The 15,474-nt window shown below is 34.0% G+C and overlaps 1 protein-coding gene across 1 annotated transcript; it reads left to right on the top strand.

Moving 5' to 3' along the window:
• Positions 1-11,672: 11,672 nt before the first annotated feature.
• On the top strand, positions 11,673-14,900 carry LOC122317936. The gene is made up of 3 exons (XM_043135021.1): positions 11,673-11,950; positions 12,225-12,315; positions 14,450-14,900. The coding sequence occupies exons 1-3, from the start codon at positions 11,881-11,883 to the stop codon at positions 14,586-14,588; spliced, it is 300 nt and encodes a 99-aa protein (XP_042990955.1). The 5' UTR covers positions 11,673-11,880; the 3' UTR covers positions 14,589-14,900.
• The last annotated feature ends 574 nt before the right edge of the window (positions 14,901-15,474 follow it).

Here is a 15,474-nt window from a genome sequence, read left to right as displayed (position 1 = left end):
AATTTAATACAATATATAATAAGTCCTAATTAGCGGGTCTAGTCAATTTTTTTTTTTTCCTAAGCAAGTCAATAACATTAAACTAAAAACATGATACAAGCGGAGGGGTGAGGTTCCCAACAAACACCCCAAAATGATAAATAACATTATATAGTGGTGAAAAAAGAAAAAAAAATGTTTATTTGAAACCAATTTTTTAGACTCTACCCATGTCCTACATGAGGACTCCGTCTTTTAAAAAGACAGAATTAGAGTGTTCGCAATAAAGCGAACAATAGAACCATCGTTGTAGACGGCAGTACCTTTACTAGAAGCGGTGAAAGTGGCAGGTGCACTATCACTTATCGTGTTGAGATGATTTTTGGAGAGGTTCTCAACCCCTCTAACAAGATCACGAGTTAGGAAAAGCGGTAATATAGGGCAGCAGCCTGACACTAAGTTGAATCGCCGACGAATGGCCAACACAGGCAGTGGTGGTGGGTGTAAGTCATGCACACATTTGAGGAGGTAGATGAACGGACAGCTCCGGAGGAGCAGAGGCCTCTGAAGCCGATGGGGCCACGTGTGGCAGCCAAAGCCAATCCAGGACACGGCAACGCGTTGAAAACGTGCACAATAGAGGCCGCGCTTGTGTCGAACGTGCTAAGCAGAAGCAGATATTTCTTTCACGAACAAATATATCGGCAACCGGACGGGCTGAATCAGCATCACGTGTTGGTCGGAGGATGCTAGAAAACAAGAGATCGTCTTAGGTCAACGCTGAGGATGGAAAACAACGTAAAAGCACTAGAGGAAAAACTAAAAGGCATAAGAACTGTAACAGCCCGCTAGAAATTCAATTAAGGAATTTCTATTGACTTTAGGAATCTCGTGAAAATTCCGTAAGTTTACACGAATCGACTAATCGCATAGGTTTTAGCCTGTCAACATAGTTAGTGTTATCACTCACTATGGTGCCAGAAATGCGATTTTAATTATTTGAGATAATTAGAAGTGTCAGAATACATTATAGTCTACACCACTAGGCTTAATTGAATATTTAGGATTTTTCAGTACTAAGTTTATTACGTTTATTTTTGGAGTGAATAGTAATCTCGGTAAACGTACTAAACGCTGTGTTTTCAAAATCACAGTGTGAAATGTCCAAATTAGGATATCGATATTTTATTTAGACACTTGGCAAGATCTTAACCACACATAATGAATAGTATTAGGTACTTGGCACAAAGAGAAACCATTAGATGGAATTGTGAAGGAAATCAAGGTGTGAGATCATGACACCTAAGCAAAATACACATTTGGAAAATATCTTAAGAATAGAGATTTAAAATACATATAGAAATATTTTAGCCACCTTACTCTTCCAAGTCTACTCCACATTTGGAAAATATATTGAGCTGATTTTTATAGATATTATTGGATAGAATATTTTGAGATAATATTTTATAGATATTTTGGGTAGGAGAAAACCACACTCAACTCTCAACTCCAGCCTTATCATCTCCCTTATCTCTTCCATAAGCATCTCCAGCCATCACCCACGAACTTATCTTCATTTACACGTTTCTTTAAAAGAATATCAAACATTCTCTCTCGGACAGCTTTTAGGAGTTCTTTTGCATGCCCATTTCGAAGCTGTTGTAAGTGTTTTATCATAAAGTCTCCTTCATATAAGTTGTTCCTTTTTGAGTCTAGTTTACATGGATATCTTATTTGCCCCATTTGAAGATCATTTGGTCAGTAAAATATTGTGTAAACTATAGAAAGGTCATTCTGGGAGATAAACTGGAGAATATGTTATAGTTTGGAGTTTTTGACCAAGCTAATGGATAGATATTGGTCCGAAATTTTTATGGAGTATTGTTAACATGTATATATGACTATTGGTTGAGGATTTTTGCATGATTGAAGGTTTTGATGAAATATTTGCTTAGATTTAGAAACTTAGAAACTGGAAGAAGAAAAACAGTTTCTATTTTGAGAAAGTTTAACTCTTTGGTGGTCTAAACCTATTCTAATGACTTTGATAATTTTATTGGAGGATCCTAAGCATCTTATATACATGTTATATTATTGTTTTGAAGATATTTGATGTTAGTTTCAAATATATGAAATTTTATACAAAGAGATATTCAGATAAGCCAAAGTGTGGATGTTCTTGGCTAAATTTATGTTTTGGTTAATTTTTAACCATGTGATCTTGAATTAGAAGCTTATATATGTTTTAGGACATCTTTTTAAACCATGTGATGGTTTGGTTTGAAGATCACATATTTATAAGTCATAGATCAAAAGGTTGATCAAAACAAGTTGGAAACAAAAATCAATAGAAATAGCATATGAGAATTTCGGCCCTATGGAGTTTTAATAGTTGTGATTAGTTTTAAATTTTTCTAAATTGATATTTGAGTTGAGGATAAAATTTACATGAGGCATGTAAATTTTGGTGACTTTTGGAGTTAGTATGCAAAATCCTTAAGTTATGGGTAAAACGGTCATTTTCCTACATATAGAAAGTAAAATGGAAATTTTACTCTTTAAGTTAGTATTTTTCCATATTTCAAATTATTAGTGATTTAGTACTAACTTTTAGAATCACTAATTACAGTTCCTCGTGATCGCGCTTGAGGTTTTATAAGAAACGCGGAGATCGAGGTAAGTTAGCTTTTAACTTACTAGCAGTCTACTGTGTATGTATGCTAAGTAAAAGAACTACAGTGTATGTATGTATGTTATCATATGTGTCATGCCATGTCAAGTTATCATGTAATTGTCTATTATACAGAATTTATTCTGTCATCAATTTTTATCTGTTACATAATATATTCTGTTATGTATTACTGTACATTACAAGTACGTCATGCTAAGTATGTCATCTATTACATGTAAGTCAAGTCATGTAATATTCACTGTTGCAAGTATGTCATGTTAAATATGTTGTCTATTATATGTTATGCCATGTTACGAAATGTTTCTATCTCAAGTTGGTCATGTATTCTAAGTTATGTTCAAGTCACGTTATGTTACGTCAGGACTTCAGTCCTTTCGTATTCCAGTCACATTTCATCTTGAGTACATTATGATGTGTAGAATACATGGGGCCAAAACAACTGTGGAGTATGTATTTAACTACAAATGTGATGCGTAAAATACATGGGGCCACAACAACTGTGGAATATGTATTTTTCATGTTAAGTCAAGTTTGTGTAGAATACATGGGGCCACAACAACTGTGGAGTATGTATTTACACATAGAATACATGGGGCCACAACAACTGTGGAGTATGTATTTTTAATGTTAAGTCAAGTTTATGTAGAATACATGGGGCCACAACAACTATGGAGTATGTATTTAACTGCATTGTGATGTGTAGAATGCATGGGGCCACAACAACTGTGGAGTATGTATTTACACATAGAATACATGGGGCCACAACAACTGTGGAGTATGTATTTTTCATGTTAAGTCAAGTTTGTATAGAATACATGGGGCCACAACAACTGTGGAGTATGTATTTTTCATGTTAAGTCAAGTTTGTGTAGAATACATGGGGCCACAACAACTGTGGAGTATGTATTTTCATGTTAATTCAAGTTTCAGAGCAAGTTCATGCTAAGTCAAGTTGCAAGTCAAGTTCAGTTCATGTTTCAATTTAAGTTATGTCAATTATGCTATGTTGTACTCCAAATTATGCTTTAATTTCTTATGAATTTGATTATGCATTTATGCTTTTACTGACATCCATGCATCATTAGCTTGTGTGGAAGTTTTTTGTTAACTTACTGAGATTTGTAATCAAATCTCACTTTGGTAGTCCCAACTACCATTCCCCCCGAATGGTAGATCTTGTTACAGGACCTGAAGGAGAATCAGGAGCTGATCAACTAGATACAGTTGACTAAGTGACGGTGCGACATAAATGTTGATATAGTAATTAACGTAAGTTACTACTTGTACGATTGAGTTGCATCTCTACTACTTTTTGGATCATAACCATTTTGGACTAGTGTTGTGATCTTAGTTGTTCAATGGATTTTTATGTATGAAGTATGTTTTAAGCATTTGGGATATTTTCAATTTGGTGCATAGTATTGCTGAAGAAAAAATTTATCCGCTGCGAATATTGCATATTGTTAGATGCATGTTAGGAATATTGCATCTTATATGTCATGAACGGGGGCAGGTAACCTTGTGTTGCATGTCTCGACGCTTCAAATGTCTGTCCGATCCCAAACAGAATTTGGGGGCGTCACAGGGTGGTATCAGAGCAATACGTCTCTGGGCAGTAAATCCACATGTCCTTAGGAAATGCACCAAACATTAGGCTTGAATTTCTTAAGGTATGAAAGGTAGTATGTGGTTTTTATACATATACTCGTGTGTTTCAAGAAGGGACACATGACTCGTGATAGAATACCCCGGAATCCTAATGGAGATAATAATCAAGAGGATCAGAATTTCCCGATGGATGAAGGATTAGTTGAGGTAAACATAGTTAACGTTGATCTGATTGCAATTGATGGTAGTATTGCATTATTGTTATTTTGGAGTAGGTCAAGTCATTGGGGTTGGTAAATTGTACATTGTTTGATTCAAACGAGTCATTGTTTCTATTAATTGTGGTGCTTGAGAATTCAGCTTGGAAGTTGAATTGTTACTCTAGTGGTAAGAGTAAAAAATTTTCATTAGAAGTATTATTGTTCATACCAATGTAGATATAGAATACATTTTAGTAATATGAGAAAGGATATGTAGGATTGATGAATGGTATTCCACATATTTGGAGAATTGTTTTGATTCTAAAAATACGATAGAAATTGTGTTTGGAAGAGTAATTTGATTAGGAGAAGCTTTAGCCTTAGTAGGATTCATTTATGATAATAGTATTACCACGCCGCCAGTAACTGATTTCTGGCAAAACACTATCTTTATGGATACATAGATCGATCTTCTTTTGAAGGCTATTATATGGAGAGTAAAATATTGGTCTTGAGGATTTATGTGAACATTAGGAACAAATCATTTAAAGTTAGAATAATTGATAACTTATGATGGATAGAAGAGTTATGACAATCATAAGAGAGAAAGTTTCAACTTTAAGTTATTAACTGGTCAGTTATCAAAGTACCACCTGGGAAGATGACTGATTGTTGCGATTATAAAGAAGTAAGTTAGTCCTAGACCAGTAGAACTCCTTGAGATTTTTATTAACTTAAAGATTACTGAGAGTTTGGATATGCATGATTAAATGCATATTTATATGAGTCATTGGATCATGTCATATATATGAAAATCCCTGAAAGAAATAAAATGGAGTACATAAAACGTATACCAGAAGATAGAAACACAAATATGAATATTTGTGAAGTATTATTTTATTATCATAAAGCAAAATTACAGAAATTTGAGGCTCTTTGCCTCAATCTTTAAACGTTCTTGCTCTTCAAAAATCTGCATGCCTCTCCTATCTAAAGGAGTAGCCACTCGAAAAGAAGAGTTAAGCAAAGATTTTAAATCTCTGTTCTCTCTCTTTACTGCTTCTATCTTCATGTTGGATTCCATAAGAAGCCTCTGAAGCAGAGAAATACTCTCGTGGAGTTTGTCAACCCCACCAGTCCTGGATTGCAGTCTCTGAGAATATGCGGCAATGGCTGATGAGTATCGAGTACCGAGACTCACAAGCTCGTAGATAAGTTCATTTTCTGACTTATTAGTCAGATCATTATTTGATTGCATAATAGCACCTATGGAAGAAGCAGAAACAACTGGGGAACGAGGTGCAGAATACCTCATGTTTTGGCAATGAGAAGATTGCTGAGCCATTGCAAAGTGAGTAAGCAGAAAGAGATTGCAGAATAAGAATGCAGATTAATTTCAGAAAAGTGAAGAAGATGAGATGAGAAAGAAGATGAACTGAATAATTCTTTTATAGAGAAAATTATGACGAATCACCTCTCGTGAATCATTTCTCTACAAGAGACAAGAGCAATGTAGTATCATCGCTGCGGTGCCTGACAATTACAGAAGAACAAAGTAGTGTCGTAGCTATGCGGCGCCTGACAACTACAGAAGACCTATAAAAATCACGCGGATCAGAGTTGTCTGGTCTAAAACAGAGTGCCACCGATTTTGTTAAAAAGAGAGAGGTTAACGGTTTAATTTTGATGAATTCTTTACTAACTATGGTATTTACAAGAACATTTAAAGTATATCACCTATGCTTTTCTAAAGAAGAGTTTCGGAAGATTATTTACTTAAAGTTTTAGGTTTGGAGAGTATGTCGTTACAACTTGGCCAACCTTGTGCAAAGAAGTATAATCTAATTGTAGATTAAAGTAAGAGAGTTAAGGAATGACATAATCTCAAAGGCAAATATATACGGGATAGACAGTAGGTTGGTAAGCAACACCTCCTTATTAAATTTCTATTTCTTATTTAATTTGATTTCGAGGACGAAATTTTTTTTTTAGGAGGGGAGATTGTAACAGCCCGCTAGAAATTCAATTAAGGAATTTCTATTGACTTTAGGAATCTCGTGAAAATTCCGTAAGTTTACACGAATCGACTAATCGCATAGGTTTTAGCCTGTCAACATAGTTAGTGTTATCACTCACTATGGTGCCAGAAATGCGATTTTAATTATTTGAGATAATTAGAAGTGTCAGAATACATTATAGTCTACACCACTAGGCTTAATTGAATATTTAGGATTTTTCAGTACTAAGTTTATTACGTTTATTTTTGGAGTGAATAGTAATCTCGGTAAACGTACTAAACGCTGTGTTTTCAAAATCACAGTGTGAAATGTCCAAATTAGGATATCGATATTTTATTTAGACACTTGGCAAGATCTTAACCACACATAATGAATAGTATTAGGTACTTGGCACAAAGAGAAACCATTAGATGGAATTGTGAAGGAAATCAAGGTGTAAGATCATGACACCTAAGCAAAATACACATTTGGAAAATATCTTAAGAATAGAGATTTAAAATACATATAGAAATATTTTAGCCACCTTACTCTTCCAAGTCTACTCCACATTTGGAAAATATATTGAGCTGATTTTTATAGATATTATTGGATAGAATATTTTGAGATAATATTTTATAGATATTTTGGGTAGGAGAAAACCACACTCAACTCTCAACTCCAGCCTTATCATCTCCCTTATCTCTTCCATAAGCATCTCCAGCCATCACCCACGAACTTATCTTCATTTACACGTTTCTTTAAAAGAATATCAAACATTCTCTCTCGGACAGCTTTTATGAGTTCTTTTGCATGCCCATTTCGAAGCTGTTGTAAGTGTTTTATCATAAAGTCTCCTTCATATAAGTTGTTCCTTTTTGAGTCTAGTTTACATGGATATCTTATTTGCCCCATTTGAAGATCATTTGGTCAGTAAAATATTATGTAAACTATAGAAAGGTCATTCTGGGAGATAAACTGGAGAATATGTTATAGTTTGGAGTTTTTGACCAAGCTAATGGATAGATATTGGTCCGAAATTTTTATGGAGTATTGTTAACATGTATATATGACTATTGGTTGAGGATTTTTGCATGATTGAAGGTTTTGATGAAATATTTGCTTAGATTTAGAAACTTAGAAACTGGAAGAAGAAAAACAGTTTCTATTTTGAGAAAGTTTAACTCTTTGGTGGTCTAAACCTATTCTAATGACTTTGATAATTTTATTGGAGGATCCTAAGCATCTTATATACATGTTATATTATTATTTTGAAGATATTTGATGTTAGTTTCAAATATATGAAATTTTATACAAAGAGATATTCAGATAAGCCAAAGTGTGGATGTTCTTGGCTAAATTTATGTTTTGGTTAATTTTTAACCATGTGATCTTGAATTAGAAGCTTATATATGTTTTAGGACATCTTTTTAAACCATGTGATGGTTTGGTTTGAAGATCACATATTTATAAGTCATAGATCAAAAGGTTGATCAAAACAAGTTGGAAACAAAAATCAATAGAAATAGCATATGAGAATTTCGGCCCTATGGAGTTTTAATAGTTGTGATTAGTTTTAAATTTTTCTAAATTGATATTTGAGTTGAGGATAAAATTTACATGAGGCATGTAAATTTTGGTGACTTTTGGAGTTAGTATGCAAAATCCTTAAGTTATGGGTAAAACGGTCATTTTCCTACATATAGAAAGTAAAATGGAAATTTTACTCTTTAAGTTAGTATTTTTCCATATTTCAAATTATTAGTGATTTAGTACTAACTTTTAGAATCACTAATTACAGTTCCTCGTGATCGCGCTTGAGGTTTTATAAGAAACGCGGAGATCGAGGTAAGTTAGCTTTTAACTTACTAGCAGTCTACTGTGTATGTATGCTAAGTAAAAGAACTACAGTGTATGTATGTATGTTATCATATGTGTCATGCCATGTCAAGTTATCATGTAATTGTCTATTATACAGAATTTATTCTGTCATCAATTTTTATCTGTTACATAATATATTCTGTTATGTATTACTGTACATTACAAGTACGTCATGCTAAGTATGTCATCTATTACATGTAAGTCAAGTCATGTAATATTCACTGTTGCAAGTATGTCATGTTAAATATGTTGTCTATTATATGTTATGCCATGTTACGAAATGTTTCTATCTCAAGTTGGTCATGTATTCTAAGTTATGTTCAAGTCACGTTATGTTACGTCAGGACTTCAGTCCTTTCGTATTCCAGTCACATTTCATCTTGAGTACATTATGATGTGTAGAATACATGGGGCCACAACAACTGTGGAGTATGTATTTTTCATGTTAAGTCAAGTTTGTGTAGAATACATGGGGCCACAACAACTGTGGAGTATGTATTTACACATAGAATACATGGGGCCACAACAACTGTGGAGTATGTATTTTTAATGTTAAGTCAAGTTTATGTAGAATACATGGGGCCACAACAACTGTGGAGTATGTATTTAACTGCATTGTGATGTGTAGAATGCATGGGGCCACAACAACTGTGGAGTATGTATTTACACATAGAATACATGGGGCCACAACAACTGTGGAGTATGTATTTTTCATGTTAAGTCAAGTTTGTATAGAATACATGGGGCCACAACAACTGTGGAGTATGTATTTTTCATGTTAAGTCAAGTTTGTGTAGAATACATGGGGCCACAACAACTGTGGAGTATGTATTTTCATGTTAATTCAAGTTTCAGAGCAAGTTCATGCTAAGTCAAGTTGCAAGTCAAGTTCAGTTCATGTTTCAATTTAAGTTATGTCAATTATGCTATGTTGTACTCCAAATTATGCTTTAATTTCTTATGAATTTGATTATGCATTTATGCTTTTACTGACATCCATGCATCATTAGCTTGTGTGGAAGTTTTTTGTTAACTTACTGAGATTTGTAATCAAATCTCACTTTGGTAGTCCCAACTACCATTCCCCCCGAATGGTAGATCTTGTTACAGGACTTGAAGGAGAATCAGGAGCTGATCAACTAGATACAGTTGACTAAGTGACGGTGCGACATAAATGTTGATATAGTAATTAACGTAAGTTACTACTTGTACGATTGAGTTGCATCTCTACTACTTTTTGGATCATAACCATTTTGGACTAGTGTTGTGATCTTAGTTGTTCAATGGATTTTTATGTATGAAGTATGTTTTAAGCATTTGGGATATTTTCAATTTGGTGCATAGTATTGCTGAAGAAAAAATTTATCCGCTGCGAATATTGCATATTGTTAGATGCATGTTAGGAATATTGCATCTTATATGTCATGAACGGGGGCAGGTAACCTTGTGTTGCATGTCTCGACGCTTCAAATGTCTGTCCGATCCCAAACAGAATTTGGGGGCGTCACAAGAACACCACTAGGGCTAGCTAGGGTAGGAGGTGGTCGGAGCCTAAGCTCCAAAACCCCTCTGCCTGGTGAAGACGAGAATAAAATGGGTCTGAGTTTCAGAGGGAGAGAGCAAGCAGGAGCAAGCGAGAGGAAAATGTTAACAGGTCTGATCAATTGTTACATAATTATGTGTATTGCTCATTTTATGCTTTTATTTGTTTATTTTTTATGTTGGGAACCTCTTCAAGGGAGAGCTCTTCGGACCCACTCCTGCAGAGTAAACTCCGATTTCATGCACCACACCTTCAGAACTTTTCCTACAAGAAACTGGTTAAATTGTTAGCTTTTTACCCATATGTGTCACCCTAAAAGATTGTTTGTACCCATGAAGTGTTGAACATTGGACCTTGAGAAGAGTTATACCCCAAGACCAAGTCCTTTACCACTTCTGCCAACCTCTTGGGGGTGCTAATACATAATTAAAAATTTGTTTGTTATATTTTATTTATATACCCATCATTTAATAATATTTAAAAGAAACCCTGCAGGGTAGTTCAGTTGATCAGGTCTTGTGTTTGCTTTCCAATAGTCACCAGTTCAAATTCTTTCAGGGTCACTGGAGGTTTACCTGATCGTTTGACTTCAGGGCCCCATGTGATTAGTCGAGGTGCGAGTAAGCTGGCCCGGGCACCCATGAATATATTAAAAAAAAAAATACTTAACAGAGATGAAAGGAAATTATTTCTACAGTTTTAGAATATACAAGTCTTGCTTTTTCCCTTTAAATAGATTGAAAAAATATGAAATTCACATAAAACTTCATTTTTTTAATACTTGGCTCTAATTTTTTTAAAAGTAGTTTGTGACGCTCACGTACTTTAAAACTATATTTGTTTAAATAATACTAGATATAATTATAGAATATGAAAGTCTTGTACATTCGATTTACTGTTAAAAATAATATTTTTTTTATTATATAGATTTTATATTTATCTATTTTTTTCAAAATGAGTGCACGAAGTTGCATACTCCAAGACTATATAAGTCATTTCCCAATTTTTACAATATTTTAAGGCTATAAAATATTTTTAAATTAAAATGCAATGATTTTTGTTTTGTAAAATAAAAACCTCTTTGTATCATAAAAAATAATATTTACAATCGTAAAGTATACAAATATTACACAATTTTAAAAAAATAAAATAAATATAAACTCACATAAAAAAAGTTAATTTTTTAATAATAAATCTTATTCTCTTTTTAAAAGATTTGTATGCAAATACTGCTCAATTTTTTTTTAAAAAAAATATATATATAAACCCAACATCATTGTTTGCTTTTACGCGAATAATTTTCTGTTTTTTTATAAGACGGCGTTTTCTTGTAGGACATAAATAGAAATTAAAAAATTGGTCTTAAATAATTTTTTTTTTCATTATTATGCACTATTATTTATTACTTTGGACGTTTGTTAGGAAACTCTGCCTCCTTCTTATATATCATATCTGTAGTGTAACGAAATGAAGGTTTCTTGAGATTAAAAAAAACAAAAAAAAAGATTTATTTGCGTACATAGAATTACTTCTTTATCATTAGTCAAGGGCTCTAGGGGTTCTTGGTCAAATTGTCCATGGACCTAAAGTTGAGAAATCTGTGAAGGGCGGCTGAGGGGCAACCAGCAGCCACCTTTCACGTGGCCTAAAACGCAACACAGCTTGTTGGGGTCTGACTGGGCCCACCTTCAAAAATCATATAAATTTTTTCGAATGTCAGAAGAAGAAATTGTTATAAAAATAGCGAATTATACTTTTAATACACAACGTTCTTCCTATGCCTTGTCATGCCATGTTTCTGACTCTATTGGCTGGAGCCAAACAGGTTGTTGGATTCTATTACACGCGTATATAACTTGCTCACCGCGTCCAAAGCTTACAATTTCGCTTTTTCCTCCGTCTCGCTCTCGCGTATTAATTCCTTGCAAGGCAAACGGCCATTTCATTGTTTCTTTCTGCAAAGTTTCCATCTTTCTCTCGGATATGGCGGAATCTAAGAGCAAACTCGAATCTATGAGGGAATGGGTCGTCGAGCATAAGCTTCGAACTGTTGGTATTTCCCTTCTTCATTTTCCTCGATTCAGTCTTGTTATCGTGTATTTACTCTCTAGTTTCCGGGATGTTTTCTCACGTGGGTTTGTGGTTAAGATTTATGTATCTTCGATTCTGAAACACAAAACGTCTGAACTTGTTTCCTGTTTTTATCATTAGTTGAATTTGTTTAATATAGGAGAAGGGTATCTTTTGTTTTGATTGATACATGAACTATATTCTATTATTGTTCTGGGTTTTTATTTGGAATTTTCATTTGTTTATATTGGAAAAAGGTTCTCTGTGGCTTAGCGGACTTGCGGGTTCGATTGCGTACAACTGGTCTCAACCAAATATGAAAACCAGCGTCAAGATCATTCACGCTAGGTAAGTTTTGGCTGTTCTGCTAGGTATTCGTTTGTAGGGTAATTTCTTAATTGTGAGCGAAGATATGTTTGTTGTTTGTTTGTACCTTTGAAATGTGTCGCTGGGGTAAATTAATCATATAACTATATTCCATTCGGAAAAAAAAAAAAAAATCATTTTGATTTGCTGATGAGGGAGTTTGGGGAGGAAAAACTCATGTACATTGTCGATTATCTATTTTTTGGGGGGGAGGGGTTGGGACGAATGAACCGAAATAAGCAAATCCTTATAGAATATATGATTGTGTTGCTATTATAATTTAATTTTAGCAGAGGCAAGAGGAGAACTCAGGCTTTTAAATCTATATCTTCTCTCTCTTTCCCCTGGCTTGTTAGCAATAGTAACGAGAAACCAGTGATATTTAAGTTTTACAATTGTATGTACCTTTTTGGCATTTTATGGACACAAACTTTGCGTAAGAAAGCTGAGGTGAACTTTAGTTTCAAATGTGCTTCCTGTTTTTGTCCAATTGAGAAAAGCCTACTCTAAGCAGACAAATCCTGTTATAGATTCAATACAATTGAGGCCATTCCATAGATTCAATACAGAAGGTATGGCGTTGTACCTTCTGTCATGCCTTAAATAATACCCTTGGAGGTCCTCCTCATTTTTTAGCTCCTATTACTGTCTTTGCTTCTGCAAATTGCCATAGCTCGAAGGTCAAGGGGTTGGCCCAAGTGATGAATACCTTGGTATTGGGGTATCACTCCCTTCAAGGTCCAAGATTCAACACCTCATGGGTACAAACAATCCTTTGGGGCCACACCTTCGGGTGAAAAGCCAGCGATTTAACTAGTTCCGTGTAGGAAAACTTTTGAGGGTGTGGTGCACGGGACCGGGGTTTGCTCTGTAGGGGTGGGTTTGAAGGACCCTGCCTTGGAGAGGATCCTCACATAAAATAATAATAATAATAATAATAATAATAATAATAATAATAATAATAATAATAATGTTTTTGGCAAGAAGGATTGGATCAAACTATGATTTATTTTTTATTTTTTATTTTTTTGTAGAAGTAAATCAATGCAAATTAGTGACAATTAGGGCTGAAGAATATGTAAATTTCATAGGAAACCCTTCCACCGCAAGAATTTTCCAAGGTGTTTTGAGTGCAAACTATTTTGCAAAAGAATGGAAGCTTTTGACTCAAAATTCTCTTATCAGAAAAATGAGAAACTTTTTTGACAGTGAAAAATGAAAATTTTTTAAATTTCAGTCTGTAACAATAAAGGTTAAATTCTTATGTACTAAAAATCTTCAAAACATTTAAGCCTTCTCTCCATCCTCTGGTCTCAGTGTACTAACATGTTCTCTTTCTTTTTCTTCTCATGGTAAAATTCTTACATATCACGAAATTCAAAATCCATTGGGCTTACTGCTGTTCCATGACATTGATGGAACTTATTTAACAGGGTACGCTGTGAAGCAAACATTAAATTTTTCAACAGGAACTTAAATTGTATAGGAAGTCTTAGTTTTACTAATTTACATCATATGTATATATATATATATATATATATGTAAATATTTTTTAGTAATATTGTTCTTTTTGGCTTAATTTCTAGAGCTTCCTCATTTCTAAATTTTACCCCTCGTTGTTAGGGATCCTTTATAGACAGAAACCACATTGCAAAGTTTATGGTAGTTTAGTTTTGCAGCACAAGGAAATGGATGCTAGAATGATATGTAACAGCCCATTCAAGAATCGTTTTTAAGGCTATGGTTGAGAATTGAGATAATGCTCAAGATAACCCAAATGGATTTATCATTCTTTCCTCCAAAATAAAAATTAGAAAGTAGCAAGGTGGGAAGAGAGAAGATTTAATTCTTTAAAGCAAATTCTACTCCCTTTTGACTTTGTACTTGTGTCAAAGAATCTCTTGCTGTCATCTTCTTGGTAGTGAACAGCTTAACATTCATCAAACCTGGTTTCAAATGTGCACATTGCATGTAGAATCTGCTTTTCTTCCATTCCTTGTATCCTAGCTTTGGCTGAAACCTGACTTATATATTTTTCCTAGTTTTATTTCCCTCTTAATACCTTTCATTTTAGACCCATTGGCTAACTGCTCCTCTCCTTTACCTTCAATTTTAGGTTACATGCACAGGCTCTCACACTAGCTGCATTAGCTGGTGCTGCAGTGGTCGAGTGGTATGACCACAGAACTGAAGCGAAGGCGGATCGATATGCAAAGTTTCTTCCAGTTGATGCATACTCATCACACAAGGATTGAGTGAACTTTTGATATAACCTGCGTTGAGTAAAATTTGCTAGGAATTTATACCAATGGAGGATAATAAAATTACTTGTAACGAGGCCACAAATATGTTTTTGTCCCTTTCCCATTACATCTTTTTGAAGCAAGTTGTATTGGGGTTGTTTGGTATCACATTATTTTAGTATGCAACTATGGCAGCTCGCAAGTAATCAGATTCGAAGGCAATCTGTCATCACTTTTCCCAAAATTATTTTTGTATTATCTTGTACTTACCTTGACCACCCATTATTACCCAGCATTGATTGTAGTAAAATTCGTTGTTACAAATTGTGTTTGGTTTATAGTTGTTTTGAGAATTTTTTATCTTATCTCTGCGTCCAAACGTCCCTGAGTATTAACAGGAAAGTGAAGTGTGTGTTAGAAATCCACACGGGTAAGGAAGCCAAGGTACTGAAGGAAATCAAGTAGGAAAAGCTTTTGATCGGCAGCAGCACGTGTCTTAGATTTAACGTGTATAACGGGAAGTATCACTTTCATTCGAACTCCATGCCTCCTTAGATTTATGAGCACGATTCTGCGTACTAATACGTGTATTAATCTAATGTGATTAATTAAAAAATAGATTTTATTTAAAATAATATCAATTTAAATTTTGAATATAAAGACATCAGTATTGATACGTAAATTAGTACATAAATTCGCTTGTATGTAATAAAATTCATTTTAAAATCACTAATTTTTAACAACAAAACGTAATTTAGTGTGATGATAGTTTTATATATTCGTATTTGGAAATAGACCATCATCTTTTCTTCCTTTTCAATCACTGTCTATTCCATCATAACCATCCCTACTTCTTCTTCTTCTTCTTCTTTTATTTTTTCCTTCTTCTTTGTGACTT

The sequence above is a fragment of the Carya illinoinensis genome, chromosome 8, assembly GCF_018687715.1.
Source record: "Carya illinoinensis cultivar Pawnee chromosome 8, C.illinoinensisPawnee_v1, whole genome shotgun sequence".
NCBI lineage: Eukaryota > Viridiplantae > Streptophyta > Magnoliopsida > Fagales > Juglandaceae > Carya > Carya illinoinensis.
Note: the sequence above shows the minus strand (reverse complement) of the source record. Positions and strands in the feature narration are given on the sequence as shown.